This window comes from Carassius carassius, chromosome 20, assembly GCF_963082965.1.
Source record: "Carassius carassius chromosome 20, fCarCar2.1, whole genome shotgun sequence".
In the NCBI taxonomy this organism is placed as follows: domain Eukaryota; kingdom Metazoa; phylum Chordata; class Actinopteri; order Cypriniformes; family Cyprinidae; genus Carassius; species Carassius carassius.
Window position 1 is genome coordinate 28,747,489 of NC_081774.1, and position 26,965 is coordinate 28,774,453.

General features: G+C 40.1%; 1 protein-coding gene across 3 annotated transcripts in view; it reads left to right on the forward strand.

Annotated features, from left to right (window-relative positions):
• LOC132096804 (cAMP-specific 3',5'-cyclic phosphodiesterase 4B-like) overlaps positions 1-26,965 on the forward strand; it is a 78,297-nt gene that overhangs the window by 15,613 nt on the left and 35,719 nt on the right. Inside the window, exons 3-4 of one of the 3 annotated variants that reach the window (XM_059502412.1) lie at positions 11,392-11,612; positions 25,890-26,087. In XM_059502412.1, the coding sequence (XP_059358395.1) occupies positions 11,392-11,612; positions 25,890-26,087 (419 nt within the window). Of the gene's footprint in view, positions 1-11,391; positions 11,613-16,859; positions 17,180-20,601; positions 20,695-25,889; positions 26,088-26,965 lie in introns of those variants that run through there. The other 2 variants (XM_059502413.1, XM_059502414.1) reach the window with 2 other exon arrangements.

The window sequence follows — 26,965 nt, forward strand, 5'->3', positions numbered from 1 at the left end:
TATCCAGATAGATATAGAACACTCATGTAATGTGATGCCGCTATATACATATTGCAAAACGAAACGGCCTGGTTTTTAATCAGAACTATTATTGCTCAGCTATTTATGTAAAGTTATATATATAACTTTAAAATGAAAATCATATTATTGTCTGGCTCTAAATGCGACTATATGGTATGAAGATATTATAATCATTAACATCATGATTTTCTTTAAAGCTGCTTTGAAACAATGTATATTAAGAAAAGATCTATACAAAATTTGTAAAAAAAAAAAAAAAAATGTAAGTTTTCATTTAGTGTTGAATTTATTGTGCAGACAGCTGTATACTGATATATTCTCAGAAGAGTGAAAACACTGTCACTTAGTGACACTTTCAAGACATTGTCACCTTTATTTATATAGCGCTTTAAACAAAATACACTGCATCAAAGCAACTGAACAACATTCATTAGGGAAACAGTGTGTCAATAATGCAAAATGACAGTTAAAGGCAGTTCATTGAATTCAGTGATGTCATCTCTGTTCAGTTAAATAGTGTCTGTGCATTTATTTGCAATCAAGTCAATGATATCGATTTAGATGAAGTGTCCCCAAGTAAGAAAGACCAGACGAAACCAGTAGTTCAATTCCAGACTGCAGCAAAGTCAGATTGTGCAGAAGAATCATCTGTTTCCTGTGGTCTTGTCCTGGTGCTCCTCTGAGACAAGGTCTTTACAGGGGATCTGTATCTGGGGCTCTAGTTGTCCTGGTCTCCGCTGTCTTTCAGGGATGTAGAGGTCCTTTCTAGGTGCTGATCCAGAATCTGGTCTGTATACGTACTGGATCCGGGTGACTGCAGTGACCCTCGGAATAAGAGAGAAACAGACTAATATTAGTGTAGATGCCATTCTTCTAATGATGTAGCAAGTACATCGGGTGTTATGGGATGTGTTCCCGGTTCCGGTTTACCTAATTAATGCAGCCTAAAAATCCTTTAACGGATTTGGATTTTGAAAGCATATTAGTATGTTATGTGTAAGCCAGGTTAAAGAGATGGGTCTTTAATCTAGATTTAAACTGCAAGAGTGTGTCTGCCTCCCGAACATTGCTCTGTTTGTTTAAACAACTTGAAACTTCGGTCTCAACCAAAGCCATGATTTTGACACGGAACAACCAGTTTATCTGAATAATAGTTTTTTGGTAAACTCAGTATTTTCTTTATGTTATGCTCGTAATAAAAGTAATAAAGTAATAAAAGTCTGGTCTGAGATATTGTTTGATTTAGTTGGAAAAGTCATAAAACACCCTCAAAGTTCTGGATTAGGTTCCTGTACTTAGAAGAACAATACCTTTACTTCTTCAGTAGTCTATTTCTGCAAGTACACATGCACAATGAAGTGAAATAATGAGGCTGATATTGATTGTCTGTAAAAAGCAGTTCTTCACTAGCACTCAATGAACGCTCGACACACCTCTCTCCTGCCTGTGATTAACATCCACCTCTGAATCCCTGCTCAGTCCGTGGCAGCAGGCCTCTGTGACCCTCTTCACTGAAATCCTACTCCAGAACAAGTGTGTCTGATTACTTACGGAGACTTTCTCAGTCAGGAGTGGAGCCTGAGTTTGAGATTTTCTGCCACACGTGTAGAAAGACTGCAAACCCCATGTTGTTCTATTATTTTACAAAGGAATGGAAAGTAATACATTCAATTAAACATTAAATTTTGAAGTAGAAAGGATGAAATTATTGTATAGTGTACTTTAATAATCACTATTTTACAACTTTGCAACTTTGAAAAATCAGTTGCATAGTGTAGATTGTGACTTTTTTGATTGAGAATTTGAGTGAGGCTTTACTGTGCATAAGTTGCTATATTAGGACATTGTGGATGGTTTTTATCACATAGTCATGCAGTTGCTGGGCTGGTTGCTTATTAGTTCAAGCCAGTGAAGTGTCAAAGGTATATGCTGTGAAGATATGTGATGCTAAAAATATGTTGTCAGATTAAATGTAGAAAATGTTTATGATTTATACAGAAAAAGACAAAAAAATGCTACTACAAATATCTGTTAACTGGTTAACTCTAAATTATCTTACCATGTAGCTACCAAGGCAAATTTTACAGTAAAATACTGTCATACCATAATTAAAGAGAAAAATAATAAAAAACCGTAAAAGCATGACAATGTCGTATGCTTTTCCCCCATTTTTGTTATCTGCATTGTACATTATGGTATTTTGTGTTACATGTATTTAGTTAATGTTTATTGAATTATTGTAGTGTCATGTGTGTTACTCTTGGCCATTTTTCAGAACTAATGCTGGATTTCTGTTGTACCACCTGTATTTTACTGGTAATTATCAGTACATTTTAAGATACAAAGCAGATTTGTGTAGTTCAAGTATCTTGGTACAGTAAATTAAGTTGAATCACATTTATTTCTATAGCGCTTTATACAATAGACTGTTTCAAAGCAGCTTTACAATAATAAACAAGAAAATAAGAGAGTTAGTGTTGCAGAATTTGATAATTATGAAGCTAATTTAATTCTGGCTGTAAAGGAGCTCTTTAGAAGATAATGGTGTCATTATTCAGCTCAATTTAATTCAGTGTTGATTAATTTAGTTCAATAACAGTGTCACTGTTACAAAGTTCATCAGTTATGAAAAAAACTCAGTCCAACTATAAAGAAGCTCTACAGGAGAGAAGTTAATAGTGTCATTAATTATCTCAAATCAGTTTAGTGTTAATTCATTTCCATTCATAAATTATATATTATACATTTTAATTTCATCATCACCTAAATGAAATATAAATTAAGTTGTGAAATATACAGATACCAATATGCCATCCTGTAATACTTGGTTCATTGTCACCATATAGTTGCAGTGATCTTCTGGAAACCACAATTTGTTTTTAGTTTTTCGCGTTGGTTACTGTAAATTTAACAGAAAATTAAATATTCTAATAATTGTGCAATTTGAACTTTTGCACCTCGTGTTTGGTTTCAGCATCTGAGACAAAAAATGAAAATGGTCAACTGATATGAGTTCATATTAAATGTTAACAGCCAGAGTGGGAATTTTTGCAGATGGACAAATAGGTTGCATGCCTGCCGCGAGCTGTATTTGTCCAATCAATGTTATTGACATTGTAAATATGCAGAAATAGGACAGCAGTCCAGTGTACAGTGTGAAACAATTTCGAGTGGGAATAGCCCATGTGATGTTCTGAATGATATGCACCAGTGATAATAACATCTAAAGCTACTTATGCAATGCATGTTTCAAAGAACAAACAATTATTGGTCAGTTTCTCACTTGACAGATATTAAAACATTTGTAGGCTGCTTTTAGCGCTGTGAATGTGAGGCTGTGACTTTCGTTGACTCAGAGGCATATGACTGCAGGAAGGCAGAGGAACATAGAGGACATGCTGTCCATCTGTTCCTCTAAGCTACAGGAGAGAGTCTGTTTGTCTGATGCTCATGATCTCTCAGGGCTTTATTGATTTGTGCATTAGCATTTTCCTCAAACTGCAGCGCTTAAAGTAACACCATTATTCCACTCTTAATGAGCAGGGACATTTTTCTCACTTCAAATATTTGTAAGGGATTTTGTGAGGTCCAAAGGTAGCCAGTCCAGTCATACACAAACCACTCAAGACCCCATTCTCCCCTCGCTGAACTCTTGCCTTACGTGTTTACTGACAAGCCTTGTAGCTTAACCCTCAATCATACTCATTCTTAAAGGAGTGGTTGCCATGGTAACCTATCCTCCCAGCAACCGGCTGGTCTCTGGACATACATTCATGTATATCTTTATGTCTCTTTTATGTATTTGTTTACTTATTAATTTACTGGATCGATGCCTATGGGCAGCCTTGTCCTTCTTCACCATGTTACCCTCAATTCAGTCAATGAAAATATCTCATTCTCTCTCTGGGCCTGATGTTTTTCTCTTTCAGTGCAGAGCGGAGCAGCCTTCAGGGCTTTAATGCGGTCTGAGCTGAGGTGGCGTCACTTGTATTGCAATGGCTGTAACATTTGTAAAGTGTGACATGATTATTAGATGATACTTCATGCTCCTCATGGGATTCCCCTTTCTTTTCAATTAATTTCCCTTCCAATGATTGACTGGGCCTTCTAATCCACATGAAACCATTTTTACCTATGACCTTTTATTGTTACCCAGTAAAAAACATGTTGTTTTAAATTTGCTTTGTTGGTTAAAATTTCACTGTATAACAGATTGTTCAAGATAGATCCCAAAATTATTATATTATATTATATTATATTATATTATATTATATTATATTATATTATATTATATTATATTATATTATATTATATTATATTATATTATATTATATTATATTATATTATATTATATTATACATTTATGGATTTAGCAACTTACAGTGCATTCAGGCTATACTTTTTTTTTTTTTACCAGTATGGAGACCCATATCAGAAAGCAACTACAGTAATTGGGTGAATCTCACGAAAGCTGTCTAGAACAAGTCTGGGTCATACTTCATCCCAAAGCCAAAGGAAACAAATAGAAACATTTGATTTTACAAGAAGAAAACTATAACAGGACCGTTAAGGGTAATTTTCATTCAAAATTCTCATTACAGTAATGCATCTGGATTTTTTTATTTATGTTTTAGTTTACAGTATTTTTTATTTAATGGTGAGTAGCTAAAATGTATTGTTTTATTATGCATGTTATGTATTATTTAAATTCTTAAGTGTTACAAACGGTACAAACAGTAATATTGTGAAATATTATTGCAATCTAAAATAACTGTTTTCTATGTGAATATATTTTAAAATGTAATTTATTCCTGCGATGCAAGGCTGAATTTTCAGCATCATTCCTCCAGTCTTCAGAGTCAAACAATCCTTCAGAAATCATTCTAGAATCCTGATTTGCTGCTCAATTATAAGAAATTATTGGTGCTCAAATAATAAAAACAGCTTTTGCAAATAATTATTCTAGCATTTAAGTATTTCCCCCTCATTTTCCAAGACTGGAAAACTAACTGTAAACTAAAACATAAGTTTAAAAAACTCCAGACGCATTACAGTAATGAGAATTTTGAATGAAAATGACCCTTAATTGTCCTGTAATAGAGTTTTCTTCTTATAAAAACTAATTTTTTATTTGTTTGTTGGGATGAAATATGATCCAGACTTGTTCTAGACAGGTTTCATGAGATTCACCCAATTACTGCCATTGTTTTCTGATACGGCTCTTCATCAAAGTGTCAATGCATTTCCCAGAATTTTAGCCAATCCTAAACTCCCACTGACAACTCAAACAGATCCAGTAGCTGTTTTCTCTCTCCCTACTCAATATCTGGATTCTCATCAGTTAGCTTTCACAATCTACAGGCTGTGCTCGAGGAATTCCTGGTAACACTCCTCTCTTCTGGGCAATTCTGACTGAGCTACAAACATTTTACAAGGTGATATATTCAGTCTTCTGCTAAAGGCTGTTAAGAAAGGACGTTGTCCAGCAACTCCACTGACAGTGATATGCAATCACGCTGAGGGAGCCAGCCGTTAAGCACCCTGTATCTATAAAGAACTGTTAGGAGATAGAGTCAACATACTGGAGCAGTAGAAACTCAACAGGGCTCTACATCAGTCACGGAGCGTAAATGAGAGGCTCGCTCCCTAGAGTGCCATATATCACCCAAAGCTACTTCACTGACATCAATCTGAACAAACAGTTTATGGGCTGAGCTGATTGACAAAGTCCACTACAGGTTCCCACACTTGTGCGTTTGTAAAAATATTTTCTATGTAATAAGCCAATTTCGAACAGAGTGCAAAATTTTTGTTTTCACAAATTAAAAAATGATGCACGCTTGAATGATGCAATTTCCTTCTTCTGCATAACAAATTCATCATTAATCCATTCTTCAGTGTCACATGATCCTTCAGAAATAATTCTAATATGCTGATAGCTAATATTTGATAATACGCTATCATTCAAAAGTTTGGGGTATGTAAAATATATATATTTTTTCAAATAATATTTGACACGGACACATTAAATTGATCAAAAGTGGCAATAAAAGCATTCAAAAGTTTTCTGTTTCAAATAAATGCTATTGTCTTCAACCTTGTTTTCATCAAATAGTCAATTTCCACAAATATATTAAGTAGCAAAAACTGTTTTCATCATGATAATAATAAGAACTATTACTAATATTTGAGCACCAATAATAATTGATAATAACGGAGTAGCAAATCAGCATATTCGAATGATTTCTGAAGGATCATGTGACACTGAAGACTGGAGTAATGATGCTGAAAATTCAGCTTTGCATCACAGGAATAAATTACATTTTAAAATATGTTACGTAGAAAATGGGTATTTTAAATTGTAATAATATTTCACAATTTTATTGTTTTTACTGTTTTTTTTTATCAAATAAATGCAGCTTTTGTGAACATAAGAGACTTCTTAGGTTTATCTGTTCTATTTTGTGTTCAACTGGATATTCATCGAGGAAATAATGTTAAATGGAACTTAAAGGGTTAGTTCATCAAAAAATCTAAATTATGTCAATAATGACTTACCCTCATGTCGTTCCAAACCCATGACCTCCGTTTATCTTTGAACACAGTTTAAGATATTTACGATTTAGTCCGAGAGCTCTCAGTCCCTCCATTGAAGCTGTGTGTACGGTATACTGTCCATGTCCAGAAAGGTAATAAAAACATCATTAAAGTAGTCCATGTGACATCAGAGGGTCAGTTGGGATTTTTTGAAGCATCGAAAATACATTTTGGTCCAAAAATAGCAAAAACTATGACTTTATTCAGCATTGTCTTCTCTTCTGTGTCTGTTGTGAGAGAGTTCAAAACAAAGCAGTTTAGTGATATCCGGTTCGCGAACGAATCATTCGATGTAACCGGATCTTCTTGAACCAGTTCACCAAATCAAACTGAATCATTTTAAATGGTTCGTGTCTCCAATACGCATTAATCCACAAATGACTTAAGCTTTTAACTTTTTTAATGTGTCTGACACTTCCTCTGAGTTAAAACAAACCAATATCCCGGAGTAATTAATTTACTCAAACAGTACACTGACTGAACTGCTGTGAAGAGAGAACTGAAGATGAACATCGAGCCGAGCCAGATAGCGAACAATAGACTGACTCGTTCACGAGTCAAGAACAGTTTCTGTCAGACGTGTCCCATTCGAGAACCGAGGAGCTGATGATACTGCGCATTTGTGATTCAGCGTGAAGCAGACTGACACACAGAGCGTCTGAACCGAACTGGTTCTTTTGGTGATTGATTCTGAACTGATTCTGTGCTAGTGTTATGAGTAGAGATGTTCCGATACCCTTTTTCTCTTCCCGATACCGATTCCGATACCTGGGCTCAGGGTATCGGCCGATACCGAGTACTGATCCGATACCTGGGTGTGTATCTGTATATACAGCTGTATATACTACTAGCCCTGTGTAAATTTCTAGAATTATTTTATGGTGTGCTCCAGACTTATCCCTTGATAAAACATGATCAAATACATGGTTAACTACTGTATTTATTACAGTATTTTTATTATCTGACATGAATTTGACAGTAATATTATTTAATTTCTTAAGCGAAAAAGAACTTCAAATGCAGCCAAAAATCTAACACTGCAAACTAAAAAAGGTATTTTAGTATTTTAGTTTTACAATATTAGTGTATAAAAAACTACAACAAATAAGTCTAGGAATATAAAAAATTCTATATTAATCAGATAATCTCTTTACAACAAAACAAGTAAAAAACAAGCAACCGTCTAGGCATAATTATTATTATTAATAGAGACGTATTATTACTACATAGAGACGTAGCTAAATCTACTGTAGGCTACAACAGTAGCTTAATATATTGTCAATTTACTCGCCATGAAGATCTTTGAGTGTCTGTTTATGATATGACAGTTTTCTCAAATGAAACGTTAAATTCTCATGAAGTGACGGTTTATGCGTTCATGTCCTCATATAGTGACACACGGCAGAAGCCACAAAACAGCGAGCTCCCGTGCATCTGCGCCCGTCTCCTACAGAGATGTAGACTTTGCAGGAGTAATATTTAAATAGTATTTTGCAGTTTAATATTCACAGACACTAGTATATATATTCGGCTACAGTCTGGAGCCCTGCGCTTAGACTAACACGGAAGCGACTGAACGCAGCTGCGGGTAACGAATATACTCAAACTTACTACCGGTTCTACAGAGACGCTGGTATCATCACATTTTAAAATTTTCAGCACCGTCTTGGTCCCTAGTCGCCGTTTTACTGTCTGGTTGGTCCAGTCTGAAATACTGCTAAACAGCGGACATACTGCTAACCACTGATCTATAATATAGAAGCGGCTTCACTGTCTGTTGGCAGTTTAGAACGCGATGAGCGATCCAGTCATATATAGATCAGTGCTGCTAACGCGTTTTCATTTCTTCTTCGCTGCTCTACACAGGGGTTGCTTGTGGCATTACAGCACAACGTCCTGTGTTTGCAATGCATTCTGAGCAGCGAAGAAGAACCGTGCAGCGGTTAGGCAAAGCTAGCGTTCATAACTAGGTCTTGAAAATGGTATCGGATCGGTATATGGGTTCATGTACTCGCCGATGCCAGAATTTGTTGTGGTATCGGAGATATTTCCGATACTAGTATCGGAATCGGAACAACTCTAGTTATGAGCGCGGGTGAACCGAAGGCTTGAATCAAGGGCAATCATCGCCAATGACATTTTGTCGAGCACAAAAGAACCGGTGAACCGTTTTCTTCAACCGGTTTATTGAATCGAACTGTCCGAAAGAACTACTGGTGATCCGAAAACCGATGAGTCAATGTTTCATTCATTTTCTGGCTCGGCTCGGTGTTCATCTTCAGTTCTCTCTTCACAGCAGTTCAGTCAGTGTACTGTTTGAGTAAATGAATTACTCCGGGATATTGGTTTGTTTGAACTCAAGAGGGAGTGTCAGCCAGATTAATGCGTATTGGAGACGCGAACCATTTAAAACGATTCAGTTCGATTTGGTGAACTGGTTCAAGAAGATCCGGTTACATCGAATGATTCGTTCGCGAACCGGATATCACTAAACTGCTTTGTTTTGAACTCTCTCACAACAGACACGGAAGAGAAGACAATGCTGAAAAAAGTCGTAGTTTTTGCTATTTTTGGACCAAAATGTATTTTCGATGCTTCAAAAAATTCTAACTGACCCTCTGATGTCACATGGACTACTTTGATGATGTTTTTCTTACCTTTCTGGGCATGGACAGTAGACCGTACACACAACTTCAATGGAGGGACTGAGAGCTCTCAGACTAAATCCAAAATATCTTAAACTGTGTTCCGAAGATAAACGGAGGTCTCATGGGTTTGGAACGATGTGAGGGTGAGTTATTAATGACAGAATTTAGATTTTTCGATGAACTAACCCTTTAATCTTATCCATAAGGAATTAATTGGACTGTATATATCAGATGGCTTTAGGGGAAGTGTAGTGGATCATTCGGAAGCCAAGCACGTTATTAAAATCTGATTAAATATTTTGTTCTGTGGTATGACAAACCCTAATACAACCCGAATTCCGGAAAAGTTGGGACGTTTTTTAAATTTTAATAAAATGAAAACTAAAGGAATTTCAAATCACATGAGCCAATATTTTATTCACAATAGAACATAGATAACGTAGCAAATGTTTAAACTGAGAAATTTTACACTTTTATCCACTTAATTAGCTCATTTAAAATTTAATGCCTGCTACAGGTCTCAAAAAAGTTGGCAAGGGGAACAACAAATGGCTAAAAAAGCAAGCAGTTTTGAAAAGATTCAGCTGGGAGAACATCTAGTGATTAATTAAGTTAATTGATATCAGGTCTGTAACATGATTAGCTATAAAAGCTTTGTCTTAGAGAAGCAGAGTCTCTCAGAAGTAAAGATGGGCAGAGGCTCTCCAATCTGTGAAAGACTGCGTAAAGAAATTGTGGAAAACTTTAAAAACAATGTTCCTCAACGTCAAATTGCAAAGGCTTTGCAAATCTCATCATCTACAGTGCATAACATCATCAAAAGATTCAGAGAAACTGGAGAAATCTCTGTGCGTAAGGGACAAGGCCGGAGACCTTTATTGGATGTCCGTGGTCTTCGGGCTCTCAGACGACACTGCATCACTCATCGGCATGATTGTGTCAATGACATTACTAAATGGGCCCAGGAAAACTTTCAGAAACCACTGTCGGTAAACACAATCCGCCGTGCCATCAGCAGATGCCAACTAAAGCTCTATCATGCAAAAAGGAAGCCATATGTGAACATGGTCCAGAAGCGCTGTCGTGTCCTGTGGGCCAAGGCTCATTTAAAATGGACTATTTCAAAGTGGAATAGTGTTTTATGGTCAGACGAGTCCAAATTTGACATTCTTGTTGGAAATCAGGGAGACCTTCCAGCATGTTATCAGCGTTCAGTTCAAAAGCCAGCATCTCTGATGGTATGGGGGTGCATAAGTGCATACGGTATGGGCAGCTTGCATGTTTTGGAAGGCTCTGTGAATGCTGAAAGGTATATAAAGGTTTTAGAGCAACATATGCTTCTCTCCAAACAACATCTATTTCAGGGAAGGCCTTGTTTATTTCAGCAGGACAATGCAAAACCACATACTGCAGCTATAACAACAGCATGGCTTCGTCGTAGAAGAGTCCGGGTGCTAACCTGGCCTGCCTGCAGTCCAGATCTTTCACCTATAGAGAACATTTGGCGCATCATTAAACGAAAAATACGTCAAAGACGACCACAAACTCTTCAGCAGCTGGAAATCTATATAAGGCAAGAATGGGACCAAATTCCAACAGCAAAACTCCAGCAACTCATAGCCTCAATGCCCAGACGTCTTCAAACTGTTTTGAAAAGAAAAGGAGATGCTACACCATGGTAAACATGCCCCGTCCCAACTATTTTGAGACCTGTAGCAGAAATCAAAATTGAAATGAGCTCATTTTGTGCATAAAATTGTAAACTTTCTCAGTTTAAACATTTGCTATGTTATCTATGTTCTATTGTGAATAAAATATTGGCTCATGTGATTTGAAAGTCTTTTAGTTTTCATTTTATTAAAATTTAAAAAACGTCCCAACTTTTCCGGAATTCGGGTTGTAAATCATTTAAAATTAATACCTAGAACTTGGATTTATTATGAAAAGGGTCTATTTTGATTTCATATTCACTCATATTCATATTCTTGCATACATTATTTCATTTGTTTATTCGTGTATTAATTTCCTGATGAGTTCATTGATTGTGCGTGATCATACTGTATGCAGGTGATGATGTAGTATAGTGGACAGCTACAACATTTCTGCTCTGTTTTTATGATGTTAGGAAAGCAAGGACCTCTCAGCATGTACGTCTTCAGGAGCTACATTGGGTGTGGATCTCTGGCAAGGCCCCAGACGCCACTCAGGGACCCTTGTGTTGCCGCCGTTGTCATGGAGACTGGCAGAGAGGGCCCGCAGTCCTCAAGAAGATCACGTTTCCAGACCCACGTCACTGGGCTTCATTACTCCACCACGTATAGATATCACACCAGTGCCTCCTGATAGGTGAGCTCAGTGATAAATTTAACAAAAACAACTCTAGAATATTGTGTCAGCACATAAACGTTCAAAGGTGATTCAAGGTTCAACTTTTAACTTATTTATATTTTGTTTGACCAGTGAAATCCCAAAATATCAAAATATCTTAGATACCGAATGGATTATTCACTTTTTGGAACCTATAATGATGTCAAATGCCAAAATGTTCTTTTATAGAATTTTGCACTCAATTTCAAATGACACAGCGCTAACCGGCTAAAGGCCAGATTTACTAAATAGGGCAAATTAGCATGAGAGCGCAATTCTACAACAATGCCGATAGGCATGGAAATTTCTGTGGGTGATTTACAAACAATGCGCAAAAGTACACAGACACAACATGATCAATGCAATCTACCAAGCGCAGCTCAAATTAGCATAAGGATATGTTCGGATTTCATGTGTTCTTCTGGCATTTCAAGTAAGTTGCAAAAATAACTGTCCATTCCTTTTCCGCACTAAGGGCCCTATCATACGTCCGGTGCAATGCAACGCAAGGTGCAGCGCAAGTGTGTTTGCTAGTTCCAGTCCAGCGCTGTTCGCATTTTCCCATCCAGCGCCACGTCGATTTTTTTTTCCAATACAAATATTTAAACATCTTTGAATAAAGATATACTACAGATGCAACTGAAAAATAGAAATTCTTCTTGCTACAAATATCTGTGAGTGGGGTAAAAAACAATGAGCACATCTGGCAACTGGATGGTGCCGCAGGTGCAGTCTACAGAGCTTTATATATACCACTCAAGGACCAGCTTTCAGTCAGTGGAGCATTCAAGGTCAGAATGAGAAAAGCTGGTGATTTATACAGGACAAATTGTGATCGCACGGTGCCTAAGAACTCTCTGAAACATTGTATCTTATGTGTTGTTCTGTGTTGTTGCGCTGTATTGAGTATGTATCAAAAGTACGGTGGCCCAGTCATGCATAACACAACGCAGTTAAAGATTTTTGATTGTCCTTGGCTCCGTGTTCCTTCCGGCAGCATAGTGTGACAGAAGACCTGACCAAAACAGTGTAAATTGCGTGTCGACCCTCCATCTGTGTTTTTTTCTCAGTTCTTTTTTTTCTGTTGTGGGACGGTCCCCGGGGGAATTTCACTGCCTTCGTGGAGTGGACACTGGCGAGAAATGGATCTCCATTATCCACCTGGGGCCGGATTCACGAAAATCTTCTTAAGAAATAAATTAAGAAATTTCTTAAGATAAATTCCACGAAGTTCGTAAGAAGGTTCTTAAGTGCAATTCTTGAAAAATTCTTAATAAGTTCTCAAATATATTCTTAAGAACATCTTAATTTTTTTTCTTAGTAAGAAAATAACAGTCGTTATTTGAATGAATACATGACGTGCTGATAAACTCGCACTATTTTCTCCTTGCGCTTCCTGAAGATTACCCTAATAATCATAATAAGCACGCACCATAGATTTTATATTTTTGTCGCGACTTTGACTGGAGCTCAGCTTCACGTTTTTAATGCGGCCTGTTTTTGAAAAGTTACTTTTAAAACAGTCTGTCTCAAGCTGCTCGATACTTTTCTTTCATTTTGTGCTGTTTTTGTGCTCTCATCTGAGTGAACGCTACCGTTATTTGAGTCCGCGCTTCTACAGCAAATGTGTCCTGCGCATTCATATGAGCTGAATACTGCCAAAGATTATGTATTTATAAGCTAAAATTAACGCGTTCAATTAAAGCTCCCCATCTGACTCGTTTTAGAGTTGCTAATGAGTTTTGAAGTCAGCAAAAAGCAGCGTCACACACAGGCGAAACATGAGCGATCATGTTTACATTAACAGTCATCGCTGTCCCTTCAGAAAACTCGTGCACATCCCTAGTCCTCCTGTGTATCATATGTAGCTGTTGTTGTAATGCTTAAATATAACAATTAATTTGAAATAACCCAATAAATTCATTAAATAATTATTATTGTTTGGGATTTAAGACAAGTCTGGGGTTGTCCTAAATTTAACAAGTTATTTAAGATGATTTTTAAGAAGATTCTTTTCAAGAATTTGAATTCTTCTTAGGTTTTGTCTTAAGAACAATCTTAAGAAAAAAATAAGAACTTTCTTAAGAAGATTTATTGGGGAGTACAAAATATTCTTATCTTTTTTTCTTTAGTTAGAAAATAAGAAGAAATTGGCAGTTAAGAAGAATTTTATTCTTAAGAATGCTTCGTGAATCCGGCCCCCGTTCCCAGTGCCACTCCCGACCCAGAGCATAAGCCCGAGACCACCGATGACGGAGAGCCAGAGCCCAACCCATTAGACCAGGTGCTAGAGCCAGCTACAGTGCCCACCGCAAGGGAGAGAGCTGCGGATGGTGTAAGCGCAGTGAGTGGAGCTCTGCCTCCTGCACCGCGGCTGAGGGTGGGCAGACTATGGAACACCGAAAGGACCAAAATAAGGAGGAGGATCACATTGATTGGGAATCGGATCTGGAGGTTGAACTGCCCCCTCTCCTCTCTCTGTTGTCTCTGCTGGTCCCATCCTCTAGTGCCCATTTCTAGAAAGTGTTCTCCAGTGCCTGCTCCTAGAATGTGCCCTCCAGTGGTTGCTCCTTCAAAATGCCTGCCCTCCCACCCGCTCCTGACTCCTCCACTGCTGTCATCTGGCAGCCCCTCTGCTCGCCCTCAGCAAACCATCTATGCTGTACCCGGACTCCACCTCAGCCCATAGTCCCAGTGGATCCACCTCGGCTCCTAGCTCCCTCGCCTCCACATCAACCAATAGCTCCACAGGGCTCCCTTGTCCCTCTGGCTCTGCCTTGGTTGGGTGTCGACCCGCCATTGCCCCTGGACTCCACTACACTTGCTGCGCCTAGTCGCTCTGTCCCACCAGTTGTTGGGCTCCTTCCTCCCGCCAGCTCCACCTTGATCCTCAGATCTCTGGATCTCAGCCTCAGTCGCCAGAGCCCTCAGCTCCACCCTGGCCCCCCAGATCCTTGGCATCCCCCTGGCTCGTTGGCTCTCCGTATTTGCCTCGAGCTCCTCCTCCACCTGCTCTGCCACGGTTGGTTGGCCCCATGGAGTCGGTGGCCATTCCACCTCATGGCTCCTACCACTGCCGGCTCCACCTTGGGCCGTCATTATGGCTGTGGCCTGGGTCCAGCTGGATTCCTCCTGCTCCAAGCTCCTTCTGGCTCCTCCCTGGCTCCTCCCTCCGTCGTCTCTGTCTGCCAGCCCTCTACCGGGGGTCCGTCCTCCACCAGAGCCTCCTCCCAAGCTCCCACCTATGCCTCCTCCTGTTGTTGCCTACTGTGCGAGGACGCACCTTCCGGGAGTGGGGGCGGAATGTCAGATCTATGGACTTGTCTGTGTGTGTGTGTGTGTGTGTGTGTGTGTGTGGTTTTTTGTTCTTTTTTTCTGCGACCCAGTTTCTGTCTCTTCTTGATTATTAATTAGTTCCCAGGTATGTCTCCTTAGCTCCCTCATTAGCCTATCTTTATAGGCAATGTCCTTTCAGTTCAGTTTTGTCGGGTCTACCAGTTCTATACTTGTGTCTTCCTCCTGTTCTCCTTGTTGGATTTACTACTGTGTTGGATTAATAAAGACTATATTGATTATCCTCGGCTCCATGTTCCTTCTGGCAGCATTGTGTGACACTTACAACACAACGAAATAAAAAACAAACATAAGCTCACAACACAACAAAATAAAAAAGCAAACATAAGCTCACAACAAAAACAAAAAACAAACATAAACTCTCATCACAACGCAATTAAAATAGCAAACATAAGCTCACGATACAACAACAACAAAAAACATAAGCTCACAACACAACATAATTAAAAAAGCTAACATAAGCTAACAACAAACTAATAAAAAAAAATTCAACTCAAAGGGAAATTAAAAGGCAAATATAAGTTCACAATACAACCGAAACGCTCATAAATATAAAAATTTAATGATGGATGGTCATTGCATGTATTAGAATAAGGCTACCTATTTGCAATTCAGCCTATTATTACTTATAATGATGAATGAAATTGGCTAATTAATTGAACAATCGTGCCAATACACACACATATATATTAACTGACTCATCGTGCAGAGCTTTGGTGAATTCCTGCTTGTCCCTTAGATGATCTTTAACTTCGCACACGAGCAGATCGGTTTCTTTGCTTGAGAAGCGTTCAGTTTTTCCACCAACAACTTCCGCCATGTAAATAGTGATCCGCAATGGCGCGAGCGCATCTCGCTCTTAAAGGTTGGTTTATTGAACGTTATGCCCCTTATTTATTAAGAGAATAGGGACAACCGTTTTTCCATAGTTAAAATAGCAAAAGTGGATTTGGACATGTCATGAGTGCACCTGCGCCGTGTGCTTAACACTTTGCGTTTAGATCGTTAAAATAGGGCCTATTGTGTTGTGCACTACTGGGCCACTGTGTCAATTGTCAGATGTCAATTGTCAATTACAAACAGAGACTATGGCACCTGGATTCCTTGTTTGGCAGTGGCAGTGTTATGCTGTGGATTATGATTTCTTGGGACACTTTAGGCCCCATTATCCCAATAGCACAACCCCTGATGGCTGTCAGGTATCTGAACATTACTGCAGACCAAGAATAGCTGTGTTCCCTGTGTGTGATGGACGTTACCAGCAAGATAATGTGCCATGCCTTCACTGCTGAAATTATCACGTGGTTTAAGGAAGATTATGGTGAATTTCTGTTAATGCCTTGGCCTCTAAAATCACCTGAGATGAACCCAGTTGAAAAGTGTGTATGCATTACAGCACCACCACCCCACAATGTATGGGAACAGGAGCACCTGCTGTTGACATTATGGTACCAGATACCGCAGGAGACCTATCGGCACCTCGTCCAATCAATGCCTCACCATGTTGCCACTGTTTGTAGGTCCTACAGGTTATTAGATAAGTGGTCATAATGTAATGGCTCATCGGTGTTTATAAATGTATGTATGTTCAGTTCACGTTGTCCCCATTTATACCTGATTTAGTTAAATAAATAAGATTTTTTCTGACAAGACACTCTGCTGTTTATACAAAGTGTATCACTTAACGCTGCTTCTCCAGCTGCACCTGTCTTTCTCTATCAGGTTCAGGCTCCATATAAACTGGGCCAAGTTGAAACTCCAAGAACATTCCAGCAAGGCGACTCTTGGGAGGGGAGGGTGTGCCGGGCAGAGGCCTGACGAGTAGGCAAGAGGGGAGGATAGAGGGGAAAGGGTAGGACTGAAGCAGATAGTGACAGAGAATGAGTGTGAAACAGTGTCCGGCCTACACAGAACCTCAACACACACTTCTGCAGCCAAACTGCTGGATTCAAGGCTTTAACAAACGTCTTTATATGACATTTCCTCATGGATTTAAAAGAAGATGCTGACACATGCCCTGTCAGTCAGAGGATGAAGATCGGTTTGGACACAGGCTGTCAGTCTGATGTGAATGAGCTCACAGCTGGTGCAAAAAACGCACCCCAAAACTGCCCAGGCATGTTCAAAAAGCTGGTGGTGAATAAAACAATCCGCCAGCGCAGACGCTTCACAGTGGCTGTGTCAAATAACTGGTAAGATTCAGTGTTTGCAACCTTGTCTGGCTGGATCCTTGCTTTAATTGAGTTTACTGTGAATTTGGTCACATCTTTTTTTAAGGTCCAATTCTCACTATTAAAAAAACATTAACTATGACTTTTGTCTCAATAAACTCCTTTTTTGCAGCTTATTAATAGTTAGTAAGGTAGTTGTAAAGATTAGGTAATGGGTACATACTACTGTTTAAATCACATCTAAGGGAAATTTGCATGATATTTAAGTGTTGATGGTAACACTTTATTTTAAGGATCAATTATCACTATTAACTAGCATGCATATTACTAGCATATTGGCTGTTTATTAGCACATAGTAATGCCTTATTCTCCATGAGCATATTTAAGATTACTACCCCATACCTAACATATTTAACATACCGGTAACATACAAAGCTTTTTTTTTAACACTGATAATAAGTAATGTTTCTTAAGCAGAAAATCAGCATAATGATCAGAATGATTTCTGAAGGATCATGTGTCAGTGAAGACTGGAGTAATGATGCTAAAAAAACAACTTTGCATCACAGGAATTAACTGCATTTCAAAATTGTTACATTTATAAACTTTCTGTTCCCTTATTTGGTCACCTTCCTCCTTGTTTTGTTTAATTGATTATTCCCCACCTGTCTCCAGTTCCCTCATTACCTTCTGTGTGTTCAAATACCCGTTCTGGTCAGTTCCTCCTCGTCCGTGATTAAATGTGTCTATGTTAATGCTGTGACTGGTATGTTAACCTGAGATTGTATTATAAGTGTAGTATATTGTCTGTTTTATCCTTCTATCGTCAGTAAACTCATCATTTCATCCCGATCCTCCTCTAGCACTTTGTCTTTCGTTTAGCACTACACCTATTTGTAACAGAATCATGGACCTAAACAGTATAGTTTATTTAGCGGCGTTTTTCTTTCTTTTTGGTTTTTTATTTTTGTTTTCCTCCCTCTCTCGGAATGGCCATCTCAGCAGTCCGTCTCCTATGCCTGGAGCAACTGGACCGTTCGCTGGAGGACCATACCAGGGACTTTTTAGATCTGGCGTGCCTTACCCACTTCCCCGACCACTCGCTCTCAAACTTCTTTTACACCGGCCTGAGCGAGCGGCGTAAGGCACACCTACCAGCGAACGGTCCCCGAGAGGATTTCGCCGCTTTTGTGGAGTGGGTGCTGGAGAAAAATGGATCTTCATTTACCATCAGCACCGCCGAAGAGGATATCTCCAGCCCCACTCCCGACTCAGAGACCAGCCAGCCACCATCAAGGCGCACGGAGCCAAAGCCCACCGCAGCCGCAGAGCCCGAGCCAATTCAGGACGTCGAGAGCGCGACTGACCAGGTGTGTGAGCTGGCAACACCGTGCATCGTTGGAGTCTTAGTGGAGATCGAGGGCGTGGAGGAACGCCCTGCCCACACTTCTGCGACTGAGGGTGCGCTCTCGGGAAAGGATATGGAGCAACTTATGGATCTTATGGACTGGTCTATGGAGGTAATTCCTGAATTCCCTGTTTTTCCACTGGTTCCATCCAGCCCCGATCCCCCTGTATACCCTCTCAGTCTCCCACTCCTACCTCCTCCAGTCAGTTCCTCTGCTCCATTTCCGCTGGTTCCGCCCAGCTCTGAATTTTTTGTTTCTCCGCTGGTTCCGCTCAGCCCTGAATTTTCAGTTTCTCCGCTGGTTCCGCCCAGCCCTGAGTTTTCTGTGTCTCCGCTGGTTCCGTCCAGCTCTGAGTTTCCTGTGTCTCCGCTGGTTCCGCCCAGCTCTGAATTTTCTGTTTCTCCGCTGGTTCCGCCCAGCTCTGAATTTTCTGTTTCTCCGCTGGTTCCGCCCAGCTCTGAATTTCCTGTGTCTCCGCTGGTTCCGCCCAGCTCTGAATTTCCTGTGTCTCCTGTGTTCCCTCCCAGCCTCCCTCTCCCACCTCCTCCTCGACCTGCCAGTCCCTCTGCTCCACTTTCGCTGGTTCCGTCCAGCCCTGATCCTCCTGTGTTTCCTCCCATCCTTCCTCTCTCTCCTCCTCCTAGACCAGCCAGTTCCTCGACGTCATCTCTGCTGGTGCCAGTCAGTCCCGCAGCTCACCCTCAGTCCGCGTCATCTGGGCGCGATGGTTCGCCGCTGGACTGCCAGTCTCCAGCTCCGCCTTGGCGTGTTAAGGCCCTGTCTCCGCCTCCAGCCTCCGAGCCCTGGACTCCTCCTCGGTCCTTCGACCCAGCGGCTCCGCCTTGGCTCTTAGCTCCCTCGTCTCCACTGTGGCCTGGCATCCCACCTGCTCCACCGGGCTCCCTCGTCCCTCCGGCTCCACCTTGGTCAGTCGTCGACCATCCGCCGCCTCGGGACTCCATTCCTCTGGTTTCACCTCGTCACTTCATCCCTCCGGCTCTGTCAGGCTCCTCCTTCCCTCTGGTTCCACCTCCATCCTCAGTCACTCCGGCTCCACAGCGGTCTTCCAGGACCCCGCCTCCGCCTTGGTCGCCTGAGCCTTCTGCTCCACCTAGGCCCTCCGGATCCTCGACGTCACCCTGGCTCTGCGGCTGCGCTGCTCCATCTTGGGCTCCTCACCCACCGATGCAGTCTCCGCCTGTCGGCCCCCTGGTGTCGTCGGCCCATTCTCCACCATTGCTCCTCCCGCCGTCGACTCCACCATGGATCTCCGTCCTGGCTGGTCTCTGGAGGACCATCTGGCTCCTCCTGCTCCGGGCTCCTCCCTGGCTCCTCCCTCCATCCACTCCGCCCTGTTCCCTACCTCCATGCTCCCTCTCCACCTGCTCCTTGCCTGCTCCTCGCCTGCCTCCAGAACCCCCACCCTCCCTCCGCTGGTATTCCTTTACTGTGCGAGGACGCACTGTTACATTTATGAACTTTCTGTTCCCTTATTTGGTCACCTTCCTCCTTGTTTTGGTTAATTGATTATTCCCCACCTGTCTCCAGTTCCCTCATTACCTTCTGTGTGTTCAAATACCCGTTCTGGTCAGTTCCTCCTCATCCATGATTAAATGTGTCTATGTTAATGCTGTGACTGGTATGTTAACCTGAGATTGTATTATAAGTGTAGTATATTGTCTGTTTTATCCTTCTATCGTCAGTAAACTCATCATTTCATCCCGATCCTCCTCTAGCACTTTGTCTTTCGTTTAGCACTACACCTATTTGTAACAAAAATACAGTATATTACAATAGAAAACAATTATTATTAATTGTAATACTATTTCAAAGTATTACTCTTTTACTGTACTTTTGATTAAATAAATGCAGCCTTGATGAGCAGAAGAATTTCTACAGAAGTATTTATCGTTTAACAACCTTATATATTATAGAAGGCCTGTTTTTAGAGATTTAATTCAATTTAATGCATTATTGTTCAAAAAGAAATTCTCTATGGGGAAAATAAATGGGATTTTTATTCTTAAACTTAGACCAATAGGCAATGACCCAGATCACCCTAGCAACATCCTAGCAATTACACTGAACACCTTAGCAACCATCAACAACACCACAGCAGCATGTTGGTAAGTTTTTCTTCGGCAGGCACTATTCACATTTTCAGAAAATGTAAAAAAAACATTAAAAAAAAAAACACTGTTGTGTCCTCAAATTCCCTGTAGAGTATCTGCCCTCCAAACACCACTTATGATGATGCTGCATTTTCACCAGTAACTAGACTCTTGCAAAACCAGCCTATTACCACACACACTCACACACATGTAAGAGGAGGTGATAGTTGCTAGGCTCTTCTACCAAGGGCTTTGACAGCTTTTTATACCATTATGAATGTGTTGTTAGACACCCTTCACAACCCTTTGGCGCAAGACCCAATGTCATTTCCCCCAGTTCCTCTTAACTGTGTCACTTGGTGGCCTGTTTTTTATCAGCTGAGATGCCTTCTCAGTGTGCTTTCTTTTATACTTGTTTTACATTCTTTCTGTTCATTATGTCAACCCAAAACAGACAATGGATTGGTAGACACTTTTATAATATGTAAGCAATATAATATTAGCACAGATGCTAATGATAAATTTAAGTAAGCAAGCATGCAACCTATTTTCAAATTATTATTATTTTTTTTTTAAGAAAGTATGGCATTTATTTCCATACTCAGTCACTCAATAGAAAACTGCCAGATATGGCAATAATGTTTACTATCGTGAAATATTTTGTAAGGCCCACCCAACTGATCAAAACAATGGAATCCAATGTGTTTAGTCTTTCCTCTAATTCAGTTTCAGTTAAAATCTTACAAATTAATTTGATAATGGCTTTAGATTTTGAGCTGCAATGCCAGTTGATCATTGATCATTTATAATTATAATAATTTTTTAGACATTTGATTATCCCATTCCACTCTTTACTTTTGATTGTATTAGTTCATTGCGATTCCAGTGTTGCTCAAGAGTCTCATGCCGGCCATGTATGTGGATCTGATTGTCACAAACTCAGCACACTTGATCATTAGAGAGTGCTAACTGACTAATGCTATTTAGATGACCAGCCATGCTTGCTCTTCTTTAAAAGTACTTTATCTAGTCTTTATCGACCTATATACACTTGAATCAAAGCAATACTTCCCTATAGTCAGTGGCCATGACCATTACTAAAGATATAAGCAGACCAATATTACTTTCTCTAAAAGAAGCTGTGGTCATGCCATGGTTTCCCATGTACACTTAGCTAGAGTAATATTACATTGAACAAAGGATCAATAGGTTGGTTGAGCAACATTCTGTCCTACATGCTGACAGTCTGTGCTGACCAACTACCATGCGGCTTCAAATGCTCCACCATCATTCAGGTCCCCAAAAAGCCCAAAATCACTGGATTATTGACTACAGACCTGTCGCTCTTATGTCTTTGGTCATGAAGGACTGGTTCTGGCCTACATGAAGGACATCACTGGACCCCTTGCTGGATCCTCTTCATTTTACCTACAGAGATCTGTAGACGATGCAGTCAACATGGGACTGCATTACATCCTGCAACACCTCGACAGACCTAGGAATTACGCAAGGATCCTATTTGTGGACTTCAGTTCAGCTTTCAATACCATCATGTCTGACCTTCTCTCAGACAATCTCACACAGCTCTCCGTGCCCACCTCCATCTGTCAGTGGATCACCAGCTTCCTGACAGACAGACAGCAGCTAGTGAGGCTGGGCAAACTCACATCCAGGACTATCACCGTCAGCACTGGTGCCCGTTAAGGTTGTGTTCTCTCCCCACTGCTCTTATCCCTCTAAATGAAGGACTCCACTTCAAAGGACCCCTCTGTCAAGCCCCTGAAGTTTGCAGATGAAACCAGTGATCGGCCTCATCAAGGACAGAGATGAGTCTGCTTACAGACAGGAGGTTAAAGAGCTGGCTGTCTAGTGCAGTCCTAAAAACCTGGAGCTTAATGCGCTCAAAACTGTGGAGATGATTGTGGACTTCAGGAGAAACCCCCCAGCACTCCCCCCACTCACCATCGTGAACAGCACTGTGGCTGCAGAGGAGTCATTCAGGTTCCTGTGCACCACCATCTCTCAGAACCTGAAGTGGGACACTCACATAGACTCCACTACTAAAAAGGCCCAGCAGAGGTTGTACTTCCTTCGCCAGCTGAGGAAGATCAATCTGCCACAGGAGCTGCTGAAACAGTTCTACTCTGCTATCATTAAGTCTGTCCTGTGTTCATCCATAACTGTCTGGTTTAGTTCAGATACACATCAGACATCAAGAGACTACAGCGGACAGTCAGGACTGCTGAGAATATTATCGGTGTCCCTCCGCCCAGACTCCAAGATCCTAACACCTCCAGAGTGAAGAAAAGGGCTAAAAAAAATCACCTTGGACCCCTCACACCCAGCTCACTTCAAACTGTTGCCTTCTGGTCAGCGCTACAGAGAACTGACCACCAGAACAGCCAGGCACAGGAACAGAATTTTACGCAGGCTATATTCAGCTTAAACAATTAAACTTACATAATTATACATCATCCATCTCAACTGACATATTTACACACAGAATCCAAAATGTGTCGCTTGTAGTCGCACACTTATAACATATCTGTACATTTTATAACTATCTCTGTATATAGCACATTATTATTATTTTTATTCTTGTATTAGTGTTATATTCCATTGCTGTGTTATTCCTATGTATGTCTGCACTATGTCTGTACTTTCTTCTGCACTGGAAGCTCCTGTCGTCAAGTCAAATGTGTGTGTAAACATTCTTGGAAATAGAGCTCTTCTAATTCTACATGGAAAATCCAGTTTTTCCTTTTTCAACTGTGCTACATGGGAATTCCCTTTTTAGCCTTTACAGTCTAAGTTCACTTGACTAATGCCAAGTTGTTACGAGCTCTAAAATCTCATTTGCTGGACTCTAGTCTGTCACTTTGATGCTTTCCCATGCTTTTCCTTGCTGCTTAACAAACATAGTATGTTATTGTAGAAACTATCTAGCAATGTTATTGATGTCATGTGCAGAAGGTGGAGTAATGACTTCTACTAATACAGTGATTTGAGATCTCAGAGATGCTGCTCTGACAAGCATAGCTGATGACTTCATTATTTTATTTATTTTTTGTTTCTTGTGGTTTGACTTTATTTGATGTCTGATTCTAAAAAAAAAAAGGATTCTGATTCTGAAGGATCATGTGACACTGTATACTGGAGTAATGCCTGATGAAAATTCAGCGCTGCGTCACAGAAAGCAATACTATTTTAAAATATATTAAAATAGGAAACCAATATTAGAAATTGCAATGTTACTTCACCATATTGCACATTTTTCTGTATTTTTATTTTTAAAAAATACAGCTTTGATGAGCATAAGAGACTCATCAAGTAAAAAAAACAATTCTTACTAATCCCAAACTTTTGAACAGCAGTGCATCTAGTTTTCAACACTGATTAAGACTAAATTGAAACTACAGAATAGTTTCATACTGACTGAATGTAATTGAGGAAAATCTGATGGGGTTGACATCATATGGTGTATCACGCATGTACAGCTATGAAATGTGTGTGTACATATAGATTACTCTCCTAATATACCTGATATGAAAAGACAGAATTATTTTTTCTGTATTTATTTTTATTGAAGTAAAAATGTGTTTCTCATATGGTTCCCTTTGCTTTCTCACTGATGCAGGCAGCTCAATGACCTTCACGTTCAAAGCATCAATGTTGACCTGTTCTCCATGATTCCTTTCTTCAAAATCAATCTTTTCATCTCTGTTTAATGTTGTTTTCCATTAGCTCTTGACTGCGATACATTCTTCTCTATGGTTTTCTGCTTCTCTCTTTCAAACTCTGACATCCTTCTGCAGTGTTAGGCAGTAACGCATTACTTAGTAACGCGTTACTGTAATTTGATTACTTTTTTAGTAACGGAGTAATTTAACGCAAGTATAATTAGAGTATAGTTACAAGCCGAGGTCTCTACTGCTGCGTTACATTGCTGACAGAATGCAGTTTTTTATAATCTAGAGATAAAAAGGATGAAGCACAAGTACTGACGAGTCAAGTGCCAGTGGATTAGAGATCTTCTTCTGCGAGAGTGCAGCACGAAAGAAGATGGACAGGTAGACACTCGTGTGTGCGTGGTGTGGGAGGATAAAATGATTAACTCGACTAATATTATACATATTAAAATATTATAATGATAAAATATTCAATGGACTCGCGCAAAATAGAAATATCTAAACATAAAATATCTAAAACAAATAAATTGTTATTCATCTGTTGCACAAAAGCAACATGAACTAATATCAAATATAAAGGATTAACAGGCACAAGCGTATGCAGAGTTTCTACTGAGGCTATCACGTGTTTGCAGCGTTGAGCAATGCAGTGCTGAAATTTGCATGCTAATGAATCCTCTCATTATAACACACACATTGTAGACATTATGAAAGATTCATCATGCCTATATTTGTGTTATAAAAATTTGTGAGATTACAATTAACTGAGATGTCTTTAAGAGATTATAAATGCAGCGCTCTTTGCTTGCATTCTGCCAAACCATGCACGCAGCAGCCGCTTGCTTTAGTTAAAAATATTAGTGTTCTGTGAATGTTGATGCTTTAATAACAAATATTTATCAGGAGCGTGTATGCTGGGATTTCATAAATTTCATGGAGAAAGTAATGTAACTAATTACTGATTACTTTTGAAATAAAATAATCAGAACAGTAACGTGATTACTTTTGAAAGGAATGATCAGTAATCAGTAATTTGATTACATTTTCAGAGCCCACTTGCCCAACACTGTCCTTCTGTCTTTCTTGCATTTTTTTTCTGTAACTAATGCTTTCAATCAGTGGAGATACACTGACTCATTCAGGCTTGAGTTTTAGGCTTCTGAGCTTTTCTAGATTAGATTTGTTCTGCTTCAGGAACCAGATTTTAGATATCCTGATCCTTTTATTTTGCCCTCTCGGTCTCTCGTGATCTGTGCTCTGCTACTGTTTTCTCTTTGGCAAATGTATTCAGTCTAGTCCACTTTCTAGCTTATTCTCAATATGTAGACAGGAGGAAAATGTCAGACCATTATGTAAAATGACAACCACAAATTTGTTTCATTTTGATTGTCAGATTTAACCAATATATAAAGAGTATGACTTTGTATGCAGAACATCAGTTGTTTTCACGTGGCAGACTAACTGTTTTGTTTATGGGGTGGTATTTTATTCATCTGATCACCGTGTTGTTTTTCTGTGTAGTTTGGAGGTGGAGAATGGCCCCTCTATCGGCTGTAGTCCATTGGACCTGCAGGTCTCACCAAGCTCTGGTTTGGTCCTTCATCCCAACATGGCCAATCACGGTCAAAGGCGGGAGTCTTTCCTTTACCGCTCGGACAGCGATTATGACCTCTCTCCCAAATCCACCTCTCGCAACTCCTCGCTTGTTGGAGAGCAGCTGTGAGTAATAATGTAGCACTTTTTTTTTTTTTTTACATCTTTTTCAACATAGACCAATACTGGTGATATAAATCAAAAGTGTTCAGTCCTGCTGCAAATCACAGTGTGTTGAAAATAGCAATCTAAGGGTGATGTGTTTTTTTCAAGTGGATCATCCATGTGTATCCATGCATGCTTTTTGTTCAATTGTAGCCAGGCCCCAATGGAATTAGAGGAGCTTGTTATTGAAACTTTTTCAGTTGAGCAAAGTGGTGGGAAATACTATAGATGGCACTTCAACATGTGCTGCTGATATGATTAGACAATTAATGTTAGCTGCTCATTTGGTGTCGAGATCAAAAGATGGTGAGCTGAGGGTGAGCAGAGGGGCTGTCAGGAGACAGCGGTGATCATGTTGAGGACTGGTTCAGAGGTGGTGGGAGACGGAGGCTGGACGGGAGTTCAGGATGCTCAGGGGGCTTAGGGACGGTGTTTGCTGCCCAAACACACAATAAGGCCACATCCAGCACCATGAGCGCCAGCAATAGTGGAACAACCTCCATGGTCGCTATAGTATGACGAACAGTACAATATAAACAGACAGTTCATTTACGACCTCAATAGTCGTTTCAGGACAGACAGATGATTCAGGGCTGACAGAGAGTTCAATAACTCAATAAACAAACAAAACGTGGGGAAACACGCCATGTTGCTTTCACTTTTAGGTCCTGTCTTCTGTCACGCTATGGTAAGGTAAATGCATAAAGAAGATGATGAATGCAAATAGTCTTTAATAATGCACAAGAGGTTAGATACAGGCAGGATAAACACGTAGGGACGTTGTAGACTTGACAGTAAACGTTGAACAGAACACAACTTAAGTAGGTTGGCAAATGAAG